Source organism: Mobula hypostoma, chromosome 21 (assembly GCF_963921235.1).
Source record: "Mobula hypostoma chromosome 21, sMobHyp1.1, whole genome shotgun sequence".
In the NCBI taxonomy this organism is placed as follows: Eukaryota; Metazoa; Chordata; class Chondrichthyes; order Myliobatiformes; family Myliobatidae; genus Mobula; species Mobula hypostoma.
Window position 1 is genome coordinate 17,898,658 of NC_086117.1, and position 20,483 is coordinate 17,919,140.

General features: G+C 43.1%; 1 protein-coding gene across 1 annotated transcript in view; it reads left to right on the forward strand.

Moving 5' to 3' along the window:
- The window catches only part of LOC134360080 (hemicentin-1-like), a 425,813-nt gene that overhangs the window by 66,251 nt on the left and 339,079 nt on the right, over positions 1–20,483 (forward strand). Inside the window, exons 5-7 of the mRNA XM_063074161.1 lie at positions 18,216–18,387; positions 18,860–18,966; positions 19,889–20,009. Of these exons, the coding sequence (XP_062930231.1) occupies positions 18,216–18,387; positions 18,860–18,966; positions 19,889–20,009 (400 nt within the window). The remainder of the gene's footprint in view (positions 1–18,215; positions 18,388–18,859; positions 18,967–19,888; positions 20,010–20,483) is intronic.

Sequence of the window (20,483 nt, forward strand, 5' to 3'; positions counted from 1 at the left end):
GAAGATGGAAACCTGAAGTAAAACAGTAAATGCTGGAAACACTTGGTAGATCAGGCAGCATCTGTGGGAGGTGAATGGAATTGAGGTTTTGGGTCTGACTCCCTTCATTAGTGTGTAAACTCGTTGCTTTGTGATATTTGCTTGACGTGTGCTGAACTAAGGGTCTGTGGACAGATTCTCTTTGTGGATTTCAGTTCAGAAAACTATTTGCTGAGCGTTTATAGTTTGCGTGATTTGCTTTTTTTTCTCTGCGCTTTGGGTGTTTGACAGTGTTTTTTTTTAAAGGATTCTTTTGGCTTTCTTTGTTTTGTTGTTGCCTGTTAGGAGATGTATAAGCTTGTATAATGTATACATACTTTGATAATAAATGTACATTGAACTTTGAACTTTTAAACAATCCTGCTACTAACTTCCAGGAAAGTTATACTTCAGCTGGGGCATTTCGTTTAAAGGTGTTCACGATGTCTCATGCAGAACCAGGACCAGAATGTTCCGTGAACGTGGCGATGTTTGTGTGATGTTCATCGTGGTTTCCAGGATGGTGCACATTTTGGCTTTGTGTTACCCTCTGGTATACATGAAGCCATCCCGGAGAGTAGGAAGATTGCCCTCCCTAGGCTTTAGTGTGGCATTTGCTTTCAGGAAGGTGATTTTTCTTGGTACAAAGCCTCCAGCCAGCAGATAGTGGATTTAGTTATATCAGTGGGTTGGCTTGCATCTAAATCCAGATATCAGGTATGCAAAACCAGATGGTCTATGACTACATTATCACTTATACACTATTCATGATGTAGACCACATTATTGCACCTCAAACACTATTATCCAACATTTATTGTAGATTCACTGTGCTGTTAGATGCTAATCCAAAGCATCTTACACTTCTCTGAATATTAACGTGAAACATTTTTGCATTAATATCTAGTGGTTATTTTGCTCAATTCATTGGGTTAGAACTATCGTTACCTCCTGCAATTCATTCATAACCAAAATTAAAATGTGTCTACTTAGTTAAAGATTAAAAGATAAACTTTGTTTGTTGCATGTACATTGAAACATTGAAGCATCATTTCTGTCAACGACCAACACAGTTCAAGGAGGTGCCAAGGATCAGCCCGCAAGGTCGCCCTGCGTCTGACGCCAGCATAGCTTGTCCACAATTTACTAATCCTAATTCTAATGGAATGTGGGAGGAAACCGGAACATCCAGAGAAGTCACAGGAAGAACGTAAGAACTCCTTACGGGCAGTGGCGGGAATGGAACCCTGATCTGTGATTGCTGGTGCTGTAAAGGGTTGTGTTGATGCTATGCTACAATGCTGTTGAAATAGAGAAGTGATTTTTTCCCCCAAAACCCTCATGTTTGGAGCTGAGTATCAGTGCTGAGACTTGAGCTAAGGCATGTCTGTGTCAAATCTGCATATTATTAGAGCTGATTCCTCAACAGTAACAGGAATTTACAGAATGCTTTGTACAGTTCACGCGTCGCTGTCCAGGCGGTGAAAGCAGCTGGGATCTAACTACCAAGGGTAAAAGCTGAAGTCAGCCTGCTTTACTTCCTCAGCACCGTGACTGCTTTCTCCCTTCCATGCTGTTCTGAAGGCACTGACTCCAACATGAAGTGTGTAAAAAAAAATTAACAATAGATCATGATGTTCCTCAAACGAACTCTGCCTTTTGGTTAGTTCTTCAAGCCTAGTACTGACTGTTTCAAGTGGCCCAGCTTCATCCCTGAGACTAACCTGTGGTGTTGCTGGGGTGAATCTGCCCTGAGGCCGTCGCACACCAGCTGGACCTGTTATCACGGCTGCAAGTCAGGCTACGTCCACACTAGACTGGATAATTTTGAAAATGCCGGTTTCGCGTAAAAACGATAGGCATCCACACCAGGCGTTTTTGAAAATACCTCCGTCCACATTAAAACGGGTATTTGGGCGAGTCTCCTCCTACTGGGCATGAGCAGGACACACAGAAAACAAGCGAAGAGGAAACGGTATACTTGGTGCACGTTTGCCCAGTTACAGACTAGAAGAACTTAAAAGGAAATTGCCAAACGAAAGTCTTGGTGTGCGTTTGTCCAGAAACACTTCCTGCAGCCATAGTCTCTTCACCGATGAAAGGGACGACAGCTACAACTAATAAGGCTTATTACTGGGCAAAAGTGAAATTTGCTGCTACCTCATTTGTTTGCCTTTACTTTTGCCATGTCTTTGTGTATTGTTTTGCTGTATTCAACATGTGCAATAAAACGAGTTACTGGGCAAAAGTGACAATTGCATTTATTGAATGTTTGCACAAGCTATACGTTAATAAAGCACCTTGTTAAATGTATAAAACAGGTCTGCATCAGTGTTATCCTGTATTTCCATACAATGTTACATTAGGCTGTGACACATCTATTGTCAGATATTGTTGTTGTGGTGTTGGAGGTTGCGATCAAGAAAACAATGAAATGGCACGCTGCCGCCACCATTTGTTCCGGCACGTCATGACGGCGTTTTTAAAATTAGCTGGTTACCCCGTACACACTACAAAGGCCAACCGGCGTTTTCAGTTTTAAACACTCTGGAGAGTGTTTTAGAAAAGCTCAGTTTTCGGGGGAGGAAAACGCCGTTTCAGTGTGGACGGAGGGTCAAAACGAAGGGAAAAAGCTTCAGTTACAGATTTATCCAGCCTAATGTGGGCGTAGCCTTAATTTCTCAGTGCTGTTGAGAGAATGGGTTCTGCCCTTCTTACTTCCTGCTCACCCTCTTCTGGCAATGCAGTCGTTAGTTCATGTCCCTTGCTGAGGTTGCAAGAGATAGGCTCAGGCTTGGGGGTGAGATGGGGATAGTGCATAGCAAATCATGCATAGCATGTCCCCTGAGATCGGTTTTCTTGCAGGCATTCGCAATAGAACAAAGAAATGCAATGGAATTGATGAAAAGTACACACAAAAAAAGACTGACAAACAACCGATGTGCAAAGGAAGAGAAACTGCACAAATATGAAGATAATAAATAAATGAATAATGCTGGAAACAGACTTGTAGAGTCACTGAGAGTGAGTCTGCAGGTTGTTTTCAGTGACCAGTTCAGAGTTGAGGTGGGTGAAGTTATCTACGGTGGTTGGTAGGACCCTGATGGTTGTAAGGTAGTAACTGTTCCTGAAACCGGTGATGTGGGACCCGAGGCTCCTGCACTTCAGCGGCAAGAAGAAAGCATGGCCACGATGGTTGGGGTCTTGATGCTGCTTTCTTGTGACAGCACTCAATTTAATGTTCTTGTTGATGGGGACGGCTTTTCCTGTGATGGGCTGGGTTGTGCCCACCACTCTTTGTGGGTTTTTCTGTTCAAGACTATTGCTGTTTCTATGCCAGAGCATGATGGAACCAGTCAGGATATCCTACACTGTTCATTGATGGAAATTTGACAAAGTTTTAAAAGACATGCCAAATAAGTGGAAACTTCAGAGAAAGTTGAGGTGCTGTGGTGCCTTCTTTGCAATGGTCGATGCTCTGAGATGATAATGCCAAGTTAGGAAGTGAAAAGCATTGAACGTCCAACCTACTGCCCTCTATTGTGCCTATTGTCTTGTTTATTACTTAGATTAGATGAGATTATGAGGACACTCAGTCCTCGTTTATTGTCATTTAGAAATGCATGCATTAAAAAATGATACAATGTTCCTCCAGTATGATATCACAGAAACACAGGACAGACCAAGACTAAAACTGACAAAAACCACATAATTATAACATATAGTTACAACAGTGCAAAGCAATACCATAATTTGATAACAGCAGACCATGGGCACGGTAAAAAAAAAAGTCTCAAAGTCCCGATAGCCGCAACATCTCACGCAGACGGTAGAAAGGAGAAACTCTCCCTGCCATGAGCCTCCAGCGCCGCAAACTTGTCGATGCAGCATCCTGGAAGCACCCGACCACAGTCTGACTCTGAGCCCGTCTGAAAACTTCGAGCCTCTGACCAGCCCTCCGATACCAAGCACTGAGCATCATCTCTGCCGAGCGCTTTGACCTCGCCCTGGCCGCCGAGCAACAAGCAAAGCTGAGGACTCGGGGCCTTCCCCTCTGGAGATTTCAGATCACACAGTAGCAGCGGCAGGGAAACAGGGATTTCAGAAGTTTCACCAGATGTTCCTCTGTGCTCTCATGTCTGCCTCCATCAAATCAGAATTGTGCACGGCCTCCTACTTGACAGATAACAGATATTCATCACCGGAGAGGCCGCGCGTGCACTGCGTCGCGTCACCATCTTCTCCTCCTTATTTATTGTAATGCCTGCACTATTTGTGCACTTTATGCAGTCCTGGGCAGGTCCGTAGTCTAGTGTAGTTTTTGTGTCGTTTTACGTAGTTCAGTGTAGTTTTTGTATTGTTTCATGTAGCACCATGGTCCTGAATAACGTCGTCTCGTTTTTACTGTGTACTGTACCAGCAGTTATGGTCGAAATGACAATAAAAAGTGACTTGACTTGACTTGACTTGACTTGAATAATTGGTGGAAGTAGTTTCGGCAACAGCCACGCAACAGGGAATATTTGAAGTTCCCAAGGCTTTAGGATAATTCTTGACATTAATTTTCTCGTTTGATCTTGTTTGATGAGTGGATTGTTTTAAAGAGCAGGCACGCACACATGGAAGGAATGGCTCCGTGTCCTGACAGTCCTTGTGATATTGTGGAGATAATTCTCTCCAGGTGTGTGTGGGTAGCACCTTGTTACACTAGCCGGTGAACTTAATCACTTCACACGGGCTGAGACCGGAGGCAAGTTCTGATCTCTCCCTGCGTGCTGTCTGCTCTACTGAAGAGCAAGACTTATGTGAAGATTCTTTTGGGGCAGGAGGAATGGCTGTCCTGTGTTCCCCATTAATATCTGCCAGGGTGATCCCCGTGGGAGGTTGTTTACCGGGGGCACTGGCCGCAGCATCTCCAGCTGCCAGGTCTGAGCTCAGGCAGCCACGGCACAAAATGAATAAATTCACAGATTCCAGCTGAGCCGGAGAATGCAGCTTGTGCAGAACGACAGGAGTACAGAAGACCAGGAATAGCGGGGCAGGAGGACAGGGAGGAAATGGGCTCTTGTGACCCGACTGTTCCCCTCTCCCCCACCCCTTTCCACTTATCCATCAGCCCTAAGATTCCCACAACACTACAAAATCTGGCACATCATATCTCCATCCAACCCCCCTTTCTTAGCCTAGGTACATTATCTTCCAGCAAGGTTGCTTGTAAGTCATTTTTTCTTGCAAAGCATTGGAGGTTTTCAGTCATTACACAGTGCTCCAACAGGAAAGAATAACTGGCTATCAGTTAACTATCTATCTTTGATTGATTTATTCATTCACTCATTTATTTATTTATTTGTTTATTTATTGAGATGTAGAGAGGAATAGGCCCTTCGGCCCTTCAAGCTATGCTACCCAGTAACCCCCGATTTGACCCTAACCTAACCACGGGACAATTTACAATGACCAATTAACCTACCAACTGGTACGCCTTTGGACTGTGGGAGGAGACCGGAACACCCAAAGAAAACCCACGCTGTCTCAGGGAAAACGTCCAAACTCCTGACAGGCAGCAGCGGGAATTAATAATCGGCTGTCCGGAAGACAGAGCTTTGGGGCGAAAGGTGAAATATTTAAGGGGACTCTGAGGGGAAACCTCTTCACTTAGACTATGAAATGAGCTGCCAGTGGAAGTGGTGGATGTTGATTTAATTGCCATGTTTAAGAGAGTTTGGATAGAAACGTGGACGAGAGAGATTTGGAAGGCTACAGTCCAGGTGGAGGTGGATGGTAATAGGCAGAATCACTGACCAGCAAGGACTAAATGGGCCGAAGGGCCAGTTTATATGCTACAGTGTTCAATGACTCTATTTTAGATTTTTGATTGTGCAATGAGTAACAGTTAATAGATGATTTAGTAGTCAAAGGACATTAGGGGAATGTGATAATTAAAAAGGTAGAGATTTATAGTAAAACAAAATAATTTACTTTAATCTGAAGCTGGAGCAGTAAATCTGAATAAAAAAAATTACAAAGGAGTGCCAACGATCCTTCTCGCCGTGACCATGTGGGTTTCCTCCAGGTGCTCCGGTTTCCTCCCACATACTAAAGACGTATGGGTTGATTGGTCACATGGGTGTAATTGAGTGGTGCAGGCTCATCATTGTGCTGTATCTCTAAATAATAAAACAAATATAACAATATGGGTGGCTATTGGTTCCTGTGAGCTAATCTCATAAGTCTACTTCCATAAGATACTGGAGCAGAATTAGCCATTTGGCCCATCGAGTCTGCTCTGCCATTTCATCATGGCTGATCTATTTTTCCTCTCAGCCCCAATCTTCTGCCTTCTCTCCATATCTCTTCATGCCCTGCTTAATCGAGAATCAACCGCTGCCTTAAATATGCTTAAAGACTTGGCCTCCACAGATACCTGTGGCAAAGAATTCCACAGATTCACCACGCTCTGGCTAAAGAAATTCCTCCTCATCTCCATTTTAAAAGGACATCCCTCTATTCTGAGGCTGTGTCCTCTGGTCTTAAACTCTCTCACCATAGGAAACATCCTCCCAGCATCATACCTGCCAATCTACAAATCCGCTGCAAATTTATCTACCTCATCTACCTTAGGCTTTTCTACTGACGTTGGGTGGGACGACAACTAGAGGCCATGGTGAAGGGTGAAAGGTGAAAAGTTTAAGGGGAACATGAGGGGAAACTTTTTCACTCAGAGGGTGGTGAGAGTATGGAATGAGCTGCCAGCATAAGTGGTGCATGCGAGCTTGACTTCAACGATTATGACTAAGAGAAGGTTGGATAGGTACGTGGATGGTAGGGGTGGAGGGCTAGAGTCTGGGTGCAAGTCAATGTGTCTAGGCAGTTTACATTGTTGAGTGCCGACCAGATGGACCAAAGGGCCTGTTTCTGTGCTGTCCATCTCTCTGACTATTCTGTATACTGCACACACCCAAATCTAACACCTGTATTCACCCTTTTTGATTTTGTCTGCCTTTTACGTTGCACCTCATCTTGTTGACTGCAATTTTGCCCTATCAATGACCTCAGACTGAGAAGCAGACTCCGTGCCAGCGATCGACTGCTGTTGGGTCATTCCTCCCGACAGTATTCGAAGTGAAGTACCTGTTGTTGAGGGGATGGCCGCGGGGGTACTCTGCACTGACTCCTTAACCCCTTAACCTTCCTGACTGGACTGTCACCCAGTCTCCTGTGTCCTGAACCTTGGATGTAACTACCTCTCTCTATGTCCTATCAACCATTCAGCTTCCCAAATGATCTGGAGTTCATCCAGTTCCAGCTCCAGCTCCTTAACACAGATTGTTAGAAGCCGAAGCTGGATGCACTTCTCGCAGTTGTAGTTGTCTAGGACGCTCGAGGTCTCCTTGCCTTCCAAGAGGAGCATTCGACTATCCTGCCTGGCATCTCTGCTATCTCACCAGATCTTCAGACCCACTAGGTCTTCATAGATCCTCCTCTCCTACACTGTCATCCAAGAAGAAGAGATTTTTGTGAGGGCATGCAGAGCCAGCTTTGTTGCAAATGATGACTCCTACCAGACCATAAGGTAGAATACTATCTGGAAGAAGCAACATAATAAAATTTGAACATCAGCACCATGTACAATGATCTCCAGAAATAATTTTATCAGGCATATGAAAAAAACCCTTTTGAGATAATTTGGTGAAAAGCAGTTTAGGAGAAGCCTAACATCAATCCACATTGATTTGTATGGTAGAAAACTTCGAGCTCTATTTGATGGTAATGTTATGCATTGATTTGCAGCATCAAATAGGGTTATGCCATGGCTGCCTTCTCTCACTGTGATTAATTTAATTTGTACCTGGAACAAATTATATTAACTGCCTGGAACAGTGTCAGCTGAAGGACGAGGAATTAGCAACCTTTGTTTTACAGATGACATTGATCTAATCATTGGAACTGTGACAGGTCTTCAAGAAATAGCAAAACTGCTGGCACAACAGGACCACACCAGATGTCATTTCATTGGTTCTTCATTCAGCTCCAGGACATCTGGACTGCAAAGCTGCCTACACCAGGATGCTCCTCATTGACGACAGCTCTTCATTCAATACCATCATACCCTCAAAATTAATCAATAAGCTTCAAGACTTAGGCCTCAATGCTTCTTTGTACGGTTGGATCCTCTATTTTCTCACTTGCAGACCCCAGTCAGTAGGGGTGCACCACAATGCTCTACTCAGTTTACACTTCTGACTGTGAGGTCAAGCACAGCTGCGATGCCATACTCCGGTTTGCTGACAACACCACCGTCGTAGGCCAAATCAAATCTGGCTGAGTGGTGCCATAACAACAACCTCTCTCTCAATGTCAGCAAGACCAAGAAGCCGAGTATTGACTTCAGGCAGAGGAAATAGGAGGTGCTTGAGCAAGTCCTCATTGGAGAATCAGAGGTGCAGAGGTTCAGCAACTCTAAATTCCTCTGTGCTATCATTTGAGAGGAATTGTCCGGGCCCAGCACGTATGTACCATTACGAAGAAAGCACAGCAGTGCCTCTGCCTCCTTAGAAGTTTGCAAAGATTCAGCCTGGCATCTAAAACTTTGACAAACTTCTAATGATATGTGGTGGAGAGTGTATTGATGGTTGCTTCATGGCCTGATATAGAAATACCAATGTCCTTGCATGGAAAATCCCATCAAAAGTCGTGGATATGGCCCAGTCCATCACAAGCAAAGCCCTCCCCACCACTGAGCACATCTACACGGAGCTCTGTCACAGGAAAGTAGTCATCATCATCAGGGACCCCACCACCACCACCCAGGACATGTTCTTTTCTCATTGCTGCCATCAGGAGGAAGGTACAGGAGCCTCAGGATTCACACCACCAGGTGGGATAACTTCACTCACCCCATCACTGAACTATTTCCACAGCCTATGTTCTCGATATTTATTTATTATTATTATTTCTTTTTTCTTTTGCATTTGCTCAACTTGTTGTCTTTTGCACATTTGTTGTTTGGCCGTCCCGTTGGGTGGGGTCTTTCATTGACCCTATTGTGTTTCTTTGACTTACTGTGTATGCCCGCAAGAAAACACATCTCAGTGTTGCATATGGTGACATATTCATATGTGCTTCGATAATAACTTGACTTTGAACTTTGCATTTTGAACTAGATGCTGGAGGAACTCAGCAGGTTAGGCAGCATCAATGGAAAGGAATAAAGAGTCAATATTTATTCCTTTAATGGCCCAATTGTGCTCGAATGTCTTATGGTGTAATGTAGTGTAATGGATCCATCATCTAGGGTGTTAGAGTAGATTCCCTTAAAGGAAGACACCTGTGCATCACTTAGTTTAACGTTGAGAGGCTGATGCACAGAGAGCCACTACATGGTCTTGGACAGATCGGTGTCAGGTTCCAGTCGCACGGAGTGTAAGGTGACTGGAGATTCTTCACTGCTGTTGTGATGCATCATCATCTTCAGCCAGCTCCACTTTGAGGTCCTGGTTGGATCACTCTTCGTCCGGAACCTTCCCCTGGACCTTACTGCCATGGGTGACTCTACCAGGAGCTAAGCAACAGTGGCTAAATTCCGCTAGGCACGGCTCTCAGAATCTCAGGAACCCTCAAGACTTTCCACAGTGACAAGGTGGCAATCCTTGGAGGTGTAACACCACCATCTGGAGTGCCAGTCTGGTTTTTTGTGCTCAAGGGTCTGGAATGGAACTATAACACTCAAATTCCTCTCTGCCTCAGGGTCGAAAGTGATGGCAACCGTAGCAACAAGGAAAGCTAAACATGCCATTTCAAAGGGTACACATTGAGCACATAGAGGGAATTTCCTCTTGAGAACCTAGCAAAAGCCAGGGCAGTAGATGTAGAGTGCTTCATTGATTCTGTTATAGTTATTACTCAATAGGTTTGCTGAGTATGCCCACAAGGAAATGAATGTCAGGGTTGTATAAGGTGACATGTATGTACTTTGATAATAAAACTTACTTTGGACTTTGAACAAACCAGTAGAGAATGCAGTGTAGGTTAATTCCCAGTGTCAATGGAAACATGAAACCTGATATCATATAGAGCGTTTGAAGCAAATAGCAGAGATGTACAGTGTATTCACCCTCCCAAAACTTTGTTCACATAAATGAGTATTACAATCAGCAATTTTGATCAATTTAATTGAGAATTTTTATTTGTGAGTCACATGCTCCTCTTTTTTACAACTGAGCCCAAAACACAGGGAAAATTGTAAAGCATGGAAAACTAAAAAATTAAAGACTGAAATGTCAGCACTTCAAAAGTATTCACCCCCCTTTGCTCGGTACTTCGTTGAGCCACCTCTCACAGCGATTACAGCCAGTAGTCTTTTTGGATAAGTTTCTATTTGCTTTGCATAACATGATGGAGCAAGGTTTGTCCATTCTTACTTGCAAAATTGCTCAAGCAGTGCCAGGTTAGTTGGGGAGCGGTGATGGACAGCAATCTTGAGGTCTTGCCAGAGCTACTCAATCGGGTTAAGGTCAGGTCTCCAATGGGGCCTCTCAAAGATATCATTCTTCATTTGAAGCCACTCCATGGTTCCTCTGGCAGTGTGCTTTGGGTCGATGTCCTGCTGAAAGATGAACTTCCTACCCAGTTTAAGCTTTCTGGCAGAGGCTAGTGGGTTTTAACCCAGGATCTTTCTGTATTTAGCAGCATTCTTCTTCCCAATAATCCTGATCAGGTTTCCAGTCCCTGCTGCTGAAAAGAATCCCCATCGTATGATGCTACCTTCACCACACTTTACAGTAGGAATGGTGTTACCTGGCTGATGTGCACCACACGTGTTGCTTAGAAAAGTAGATTCTTGCCCGTAGAGACTTTGCAAAGTGTCACTTAGAAGATACTATAAAGGTTAGATTATGAGGACACGCAGTCCCCTTTTATTGTCATTTAGTAATGCATGCATTAAGAAACGATACAATGCTTTTCCAGAATGATACCACAGAAACACATGACAAACCGACTTAAAAACTAACAAAAACCACATAATTATAACATACAGTTACAACAGTGCAAACAATACCGTAATTTGATGAAGAAGACCATGGCATGGTAATAGTCTCAAAGTCTCTCGAAAGTCCCATCATCTCACCCAGACGGTAAACCTCCAGCGCCGCCAACTTGCTGATGTAGCATCCCGGAAGCATCCCACCACAGTTCGACTCTGAGTCTTTCCGAAAACTCCGAGCCTCCGACCGCCTCTCCGACACCGAGCACCGAGCACAATCTCTGCTGAGCATTCCGACCCTGGCCCCGGCAACAGGCAATAGGCAAAGCCGAGGTTTTGGGACCTTCGTCTCCGGAGATTCTCGATCGCACAGTAGCAGCGGCAGCAAATCAGGCATTTCAGAATTTACTCCAGGTGTTCCTCCACGCTCCTCATGGCTGTCTCCAAATAATCCAGATTGTGCACGGCCCCCCTAGTTACATATAATCGATAACATTCGGAACGGCCGCGCGCGCTGCATCGCGCCGCCATCTTCAGATGTAGAAGGCCTTATGGTTGGATGAGACTAAGGTGAAACTTTTTGGCCTCAACACTAATGTGCAGCGTAAATATAATACTGTGCATCAGCCAGAAAGTGCCAAGAGCAAGTAAGTGTCTTTGGTGAACCTGTTGTCCAGAAGAAGATGTTAATTTTAGGAGTAGTCTACATGAGGCTGGCTGCTCTCTCTCCCCTAATAACAGACCATTTGGTTCATAGCATTCTGTGCCCCCAGCTATTGCCTAACAACAGGACTATCAGAACTTGCGGCTCTAACGTCATTCTTTGAGAATGAGACCGTGTCCAAACACCATGCAGGGCCCGATGAGAGCCAGGCCAATCACGAAGGTTTCAATTATTGTGTGGAGGCTGTGCAGTTATTATTTTAGCTGGCATTGGTTCCTGCAGATGATCTCACTGCATCAGCAAAGTACTGTGATGTTCACTTTCCTACTCAAATTAAAAAAAACATTTGGAATGCAAAGTTGAAGTGAGGACTGCGATTATGTTTTACGTATTCTATATATTTTTTATAGAATTCTTGCTCCATTGTAGGTGAAGCAGAAATCGGTTCCGTTGTGTATTTAATATTTTAGTAATATTTGAGTAATCTTGTTAATATATTGCTTGATTAAGCATTCTTGTTTGTTTCTATAATTCATGACGGGTTATATGTATAAATACGTGAATTGCACATGTCACCACGCCAGCACACGATACGTGTGCGCCCCGCTTAAAGTAAACTCAAAGTTACACCTGTATTTTCGGACTCCCATGTGCTTCTTTGAATTAGCTTAATGTTTTGAAGTTACAAAACATAACATTGGCCACGCGGAATTTTTAAAACAAACCGGAGATGGCTACTGACATATTGAAGTTGAGCGAGATGTTCAAACTAAATAAAATGCAGCGAGGGATGTTGAAACAGAGTAGCATGTGTTCTTCCGAAGGGAAAACATGAAAACTAATAAGAAAAGGGAAGAATTCTTGGGTTCATAAACTGCGAGTACTAGGTGTTAATAATCATAAAAAATCAGAAATGGCTGGCTACATTGGGAAGATTGGCAAGTTTGATTACACAATTAGCTCATATATACTGAGCTATTGAAACAGTATTTTGAAGCAAATGAAATAGCCAATGAGAAGCCAGTGCCAATTTTACTGAGTTCATTGGGTTTAAAGGCATGCAGTTTGCTTCCAAGTTTGACTGCTCCAACCAGACCTGCAGAAATGAGCTTTCTGATATTGTCAAAGTGATGCAGGAACATTTAGAGCAAAAGCCATTACTGATTGCAGAATACTTTATGTTTCATAAGCAGAATCAAAAAGGAGAGGAGTCCATTTCAGCGCATGTGTCTGAATTGAAGAGACTGAGCATTGTCAGTTCAGTAATTGGCATAATGATACACTGAAAGATGGTTTAGTTTGTGGAATCTTAGCAGAAAGCATTCAAAAATGGCTCCTAACTAAAGCTCAGCTTATATTTAAAAAAAACAGTTTCAATGGAAACTGTAGTCAGCGACACAACTGAGTTGGAGTCAGGAATGAAAGAGCATGAACAAAACTGTAACAGCTAAACGGAAACCGACCTGGCCAAACAAATTCTATTCTCGTTGTGGCAGGGGCTCACATACACCAAACAAATGCAGATTTAAAGGCAAAACTTACAGAAAATGCAACAAAGTAGGACACCTACAAAGAGTGTGTTGGGTAGGCAAAAATAAAGGGACTGCACAGGGAAGAGAAAATGCTAAAAAGTCAAGTTGATGGTGATGAGAGTGACATAGGACTGCGCAGCCTTGAAATTTACAGTGTGAAAATTAACTGTAGACCAGCAATATGACTTACACCAAAAGTGAACAGAAATTTATTAAAATGGAATTAGACACTGGTCTGGCTGTTTCAGTCATTCCACAAAATGAGATTGAACAGCATATCAAAGATAACAAACTGAAGCCTGCAGATATTCAACTAAGAACTTATACTGGAGAAAAATTAACTTCTGTGGTAATGACGTCAATAACTGTGCTAAATTGAGCTTGTATGTGGTTTTAAAAAAAAAACAAAGACCGGCATTGTGGAGACATGATTGGCTGAGACGATGATAGCTTGAATGGAGACCAATTACAAGCCTCATCCCCCCCTGTAATGAAGCCAATTGAAAGTGAATTGAAGCCTATTGAAAGTGAATTAAGGAAGGTCCTGGATGATGCCACAGCTGTCTCCATGCTAAACACCCTAAACCATTCCTCAACTAAGGGCAAACAAGCATTGGTGCCAACCTGTTTGCTTCTGGTAGGAAAGCATATTGGACCAAAGAAAAACCATGCTGCTCGGAGGCAGTGGGAGAATGACAAAAGCAGTGGTCTGACCACAACAGTTTTTGCAGGCAATGCATTTGAGAAAGCTTCTGATATGTTAACCAGGCAAACTGTGGATTGGTTTTAAGGTGGAAGAAAGTCTAAGGAGCTTCAGGAAAGTTGCAAGTATTGGGCTTTTGTGAGTAAAAAAGAATCAGAATTTACTCTACATGTGTTAAGGTTTTTGCACGAACTTCAAGTGGGAGACTAAAAACTTCTTGTGAAAGTCGAAGCAAAAACCAATATCTAGCTGGATGAATGGAAGACCAAAAAGAAAGAAGTTAACATGTTGAGATCTGAAAACAGAGGATTCGTCAGATGATGTTGTGGATGAGGAAACCAAGAAGAGAGATCAGAGCGTAAAGGGAGCAATATGAAGGATTAATAAGAGAATACTCCAGTGAATGAAATGGACCTTCCCAAGATCAAGATGCACACACTAGAAGAAGAAAAAGGAGGAAAGAGTTGGATAGAAAGAATGTGAACAAGAAAGAGAATGATGTGAAAGAGACAGAATGTGAGAAAGAAAAAGAAAGGGATTGAAGTAGATCCAGAGAGAGGATAAGAGAAGGAAGTTGCCCAGAGCTGTCAGAACCACTTTCTGCGATCTCAGATTCAATTCCTACAACCACCACAGAGGAAGCCACAGAACCTAAGCTTGTTTCACAGTCACTAGTCTCACCTGGCAAACAGTGTGATTTCCCCCTTGTCAGGAAGACAATTACCCCCTAAGAATATGAAATCCTCCACAGAGTTTAAATCTTTAGGCCTGAATGAGACAATTTAAAATGTACTATGCTGTAGGTGTCTGTATACAGTAGTTCTATTATATAATATACTGTCTATATAGTTGAGATGCAGTCTGTATTGAGCTGGAGTTTATAGATAAGCAAGAAGGAGTGTTGTGTATTTAATATTTTAGTAATATTTGAGTAATCTTGTATATATCTTGTTTGATTAAGCGTTCTTGTTCATTTAAATAAATGTAATTATTTAAATATATACATAACGAAATATGTGTAAATACGTTAATTGCATACATCATTGTGCTACCACGTGGTAAAGTGCATTCCTCAATTAAAGTAAACTCAAAAGTTACACCCGCATTTGCGGACTCCCGTAACTTCATTTGAATTAGTTTAATGTTTTGAAGATACAAATAAAACAGGTTCAAGAGAAGGTAAATGACTTGCATTCATGAAAAGATTAAAGTCAGGAGATTAGGGTTATTTATCACATGTACAGGTACATCAAAACATCAAAAAATGTGTTGAAATATGTTGTTTGCATCAACAATTTACTGTTACGCCGGTGATGCTTAGGACAGCAATGAAGGTCCTCCATCTCTGGTGGTGTTCAGAGCTTCTTTCCTTGAGTCAGTAGCTACCTCTCGGTTTTCACAAATGCCAGTCATGCAAGTGCTGGGTGGAGACTCAGGAATACCATCGCTCTCAGATGTAGAAGGATTCTTCATTGCTGTTCCCGTAAAAATTTTGTTTGACCAGTCAGGGTTGTTAGTCCTGAACCGAACCCAAGAGCCTGGAGGACCAGTGGACCACTCTTGGTCTGGCCTCTACTCTTTGACCTGTTTGGCTTGGGTGACCCTACCAAGAGCCAAAGCATAAATCCCCTGACTTCAGCCAACATCTCTCTCCGGGTTATTGAGGCATGCAAGCCTCCAAACCCAACAACAAGGTTGTGGTGCTCTTGGAGGGTCAATGACTAACACAGTCCGAATACGTGCTGGAGGCAGCCTGCAAGTGTCGCCATGTTTCCAGCACCAACGTAACATGCCCACAACTTACTATCGCCAAAATGCATGTCTGGGAATATGGGAAGAAACTGGAGCACCCGGAGGAAGCCCATGTAGTCACAGGAGAACATTCAAACTCCTTACAGAGAGCGGCAGGAACTAACCCTGGGTTGCTGGTGCTGTCATAGAGTTACACTGACTGTAATAGTGCTGTAATAGTGTTACACTGACTGTTATGCTACTGTACTGCCCAATGTTCAAAAAACTATTTCTGCCTTTCTGAGGAAAGGTGAAATTGTGGGATGTGTTTCACACTGAAGGGGTTGCTTTGTTAAAACTATATTTGTACACCAAACTTCCTTGTGTTCTTTCATCCTACCCATGATGCAGCAGTACAAGAGGTTGGGTCAGGGTTATTAGAGAAGGACAGTACCCCTACCAGTTCCACTCTCAATTTGCTGGAATGGGATGAAGGTTATACCTCCTAGTTTCATTGAGGCCCCCTTTCCTATCTGTGGCCCTTGTAACTACTTTGGCATGGAACTCCCATAATGTTCTAACTGCTAACACAAGTGCAGAGCTGTCTTCCCACTCTTTATTTAGTAAGTCACAGGGAGGAATGGTCCAAATTCAAGGACTCCCACCATCCAGACCTTACTCTCTTCTCACTGCCACCATCGGGAGAGAGGTACAGGAGCTTTAGGTCCCACACCGCCAGGGTCAGTAATTACCCTTCGACCATCAGGCTCCTGAACCAGCACAGATAACTTCATTCAACATTGAACTGATTCCACATAGAATGCACTTTCAATGACTCTATAACTCATTTTCCTCTTTTCTTTTACCTCTCTTTCTCTCTCTCTCCATCCATTTACTTATTTTATATTTGTGCACTTTTTCTTTTGCGGAATGTTTGTTTGTCAGTCTTTGTGTGTAGTTTTCCATTGATTCAGTTTTATTTCTTTAATCTTCTGTGAATGCCTGCAAGAAAATGAATCTCAGTGTAGTATATAGTGGCAAATATGTACTTTGATAATAAATTTACTTTGAACTTTGAGTTTCCATATTCACACTCATCCAGTCAGAGCGGGCACATTCAAGGCCTGTGTTAACAAGTGAAGTTCACTGACAGCACACACACTGAGCAGTTTATCAGAAATCACTCTGCTCACCCTTCCTTCCAAGCTAAATTGCATGAGGTGACATTTTCCCCCTGTGCAGATCTCTTAAGGCAAGATGAAATACTGATGAAAGTACGAATTCAATGTCCTGGAATTTGTGAACAAAATGAGAGCAAAAATCATTAACTCTTTGCTCTCATTTCACCAACCCAGACAATGTATATGTGTGTGGATTTGAATGTTGGAATCTAGTTCTTCTCAATGCTTGTGAACGTAGCAGGCCAGGCAGCATCTCTAGGAAGAGGTGCAGTCGATGTTTCGGGCTGATACCCTTCGTCAGGACTAACTGAAGGAAGAGTTAGTAAGAGATTTGAAAGTGGGAGGGGGAGGGGGAGATCCAAATGACTGGAGAAGACAGGAGGGGGAGGGATGGAGCCAAGAGCTGGACAGTTGATTGGCAAAAGGGATATGAGTGGATCATGGGACAGGAGGCCCAGGGAGAAGGAAAAGGGGGAGGGGGGAAAAACCCAGAGGATGGGCAAGGGGTATAGTCAGAGGGACAGAGGGAGAAAAAGGAGAAAGAGGAAGAATGTGTGTATATAAATAAATAACAGATGGGGTACAAGGGGGAGGTGGGGCATTAACGGAAGTTAGAGAAGTCAATGTTCATGCCATCAGGTTGGAGGCTACCCAGACGGAATATAAGGTGTTGTTCCCCCAACCTGAGTGTGGCTTCATCTTTACAGTAGAGGAGGCCATGGATAGACATATCAGAATGGGAATGGGATGTGGAATTAAAATGTGTGGTCACTGGGAAATCCTGCTATGTCCGCCAGAGAAAGCTGTTGTGATATTTATTAACTTTGTAGCAGCAGTACCACACAATACATAATCATAGAGAAAAACTGATTTATATTATGAATATGTATGTGTGTGTGTGTGTGTGTGTATACTTACATAAGTAGTGCAAAAAAGGGAAATAAAAAAGTAATGAGATAGTGTTCATGGGTTCAATGCCATTCAGAAATTGAATGGCAGAGGGGAAGAAGCTGTTCCTGAATCACAGAGTGTGTGCTTTCTTTATTTGGAAACTAACAAAATGGCCACTGAGTGTAAATGTAAAAAGTGTGCTTTCTGGTGTATCAAGTGGAAGTGCATTTTAATGATTTACTAAGCCTTAATTTTTCCAGCCTCAAAAAAATAATATTATCTGTATAGATTTTCATTCATTCAGATAAGCAGATTGAAATGTAATGTACTGTACTTTAACGTGGTGGTCTTCCCCACTCAGTACTGGCTGTATTGTGGGGTAACAAATAAAATAAAATCTCTTAAACTTCATTTCAGAGTAGCCTGATGTGTTAAGTAAAAACGAAGAGGAGGGTTGGGCTGTATGAGGGAAAACATTAGGGCAAAGAAAGCTGACTTTTATTCTATTCCAGGTGCTGAAATGGGTCGAAGAAACCATCCAGGTCTCTAAGGTCCACCTTCTGTCCACAAACCATAAGGACAGGGAGGAGCATGTCTGGCTGGTGCCCTTTGACCCAAGCCTGAAAGAAGTCACCATTTCCCTCAGTGGACCTGCACCAGCCATAGAAATCCGGGACCCTTCAGGTAAGCTGTTGAGGAAAGATCACTCTCGATTGGGTTGGGGTGGACCTCCTGTTTGTAGGCCTCTTTGTGTATTATTTATGCGGTGGAAGTGAGGGGGAAATAGGAAGCAAGCAACTTTTAGGATCTTTGATTTGAACCAGTGTCAGAATGATTGGATGAAAGTATCAGGGAATCACAGAAAAAGGCCGATTCAGTCCCGTACCCCTGCTCTTTCCTCTAACCTTCTAAAGAATTTTCTACTCTGTTATGTGTAAGGATGCTTCAGAAGGCTGGTCATTTTTAACCGTAGATCCATATGGGTTTGAATCTACTGGATAAAATTAACTTATGGGTCAAACTGAAGCGTCATACTCACTCAGAACTTGTAAGCTTTGAATCAGAAGTTTGGGAGCCTTTTTCTCAGATGAGCAAAGGTTCCATTGCCAGCATCACGTTTGGCTGGACAGTCATTAGTCAGCCGGATTTCTTTCAGGTCGGATCCTACGGAGAGGATTGGGTTTGAATGAACTGCTGAGTATTCCAAACTCGGCTAGAGTCGTCAACGTTCGGAGCCCACGGCCTGGAATGTGGACGATCAAGGTAAGGCTTGCATTTGTGTTGTGTTGATCATGTCACGGTCGTTACAAACCCAAACCTTGCCTCCCTTTTTAACGTTGGCAAATTTTCTAGTGTACCAGCTGATTTTCACTAAACTTGCACATTGGATAGAAATGACCGTAGACCATGCCGACCATGTAACCTACTCTAGAAACTGCCTAGAATTTCCCTACCACATAGCCCTCTATTTTTCTGAGCTCCATGTACCTATCTAAGAGTCTCTTACAAGTCCCTATTGTATCTGCCTCCACCACTATCGCGGACAGTGCATTCCAGTGTGAAAAACTTAACCCTGACTTCCCCTCTGTACCTACTTCCAAGCACCTTGAAACTATGCCCCTTCGTGTTAGCTACTTCAGTCCTAGGAAAAAGCCTCTGGCGATCCACACGATCAATGTCCCTTATCATCTTATACACCTCTATCAGGTCACCTCTCATCCTCTGTTGCTCCAAGGAGAAAAGGCCAAGTTCACTCAACCTATTCTCACAAGACATGCTCTCCAATCCAGGCAACATCTTTGTGAATCTCCTGTGCACTCTCTCTATAGGGTCCTTATCCTTCCTGTAGTGAGGTGACCAGAACTGTTACTACATGGGGTAGTAACACGATGATACGTGTCACTACCCCATTCATTTATTTTTCCTCAAGATTTGCTTATCTTCCCTATTCATTCATTCCAACAGTGCCTAACATCTTCAAACACATTCTGCCACTCTAGCTATTTTGAGATGTGCGTATACCATTTTCAATGTTACTTGTTCCCTTTTAAATACATTGTGCCCTTTGTGACTCAGCCTTTTGCTTTGATTGCTCTGTACAAGTGAAGTCAGGGTGGATTTTTCACTGCAGTCACATTGTTGTTGTGTCACTAATGGACGATGACCGAGGGCCGTCTTTGTTAAGCTCCGCAGCACCGGGCGCCACTCTGTACGGATCACAGGAGTCAGCAACATCGATTTCCGGGCTGGATTTTCAACAAGACCCACCTTGGACTTCAGCAGAACAACTGAGCGCCCGATTCAAGGTAGTTCGCCTGGGCTCAAGCTTATTATTGGTTATCTGGCCAGTTTGTGGGTCTTCCGGAGGGGTGAAATGCACTGAAAGCCTCTGAGGTCAAGGTAACGTGCCTAGTTAGAGTTTGGCATAAACAGTGAAGGTAGAGGATAATGAGTTGGTTGGATTGTTCTGGAGCAATCAGCATCAGACTCTGTCGTAAGTTTTAATAAGCATCTCAAAGTTCAATTTATTATCGAAGTGTGTATATATCACCATATACTACCCTGAGATTCATTTTCTTCTGGGCATTCACAGTAGAAAACAATAGAATCAATGAAAAGCTGCACTCCGACAAAGTCTGGCAAACGACGAATGTGCAAAAGAAGACGAACTGTGCAAATGCAAAAATAAAGCAAATAATAATACGTAGAAAGTAATAAATTACACTGAGAAGTTGAGACGTAGGGTCTTTGAAATTGGCTGTCTAGGTTGTAGAATCAGT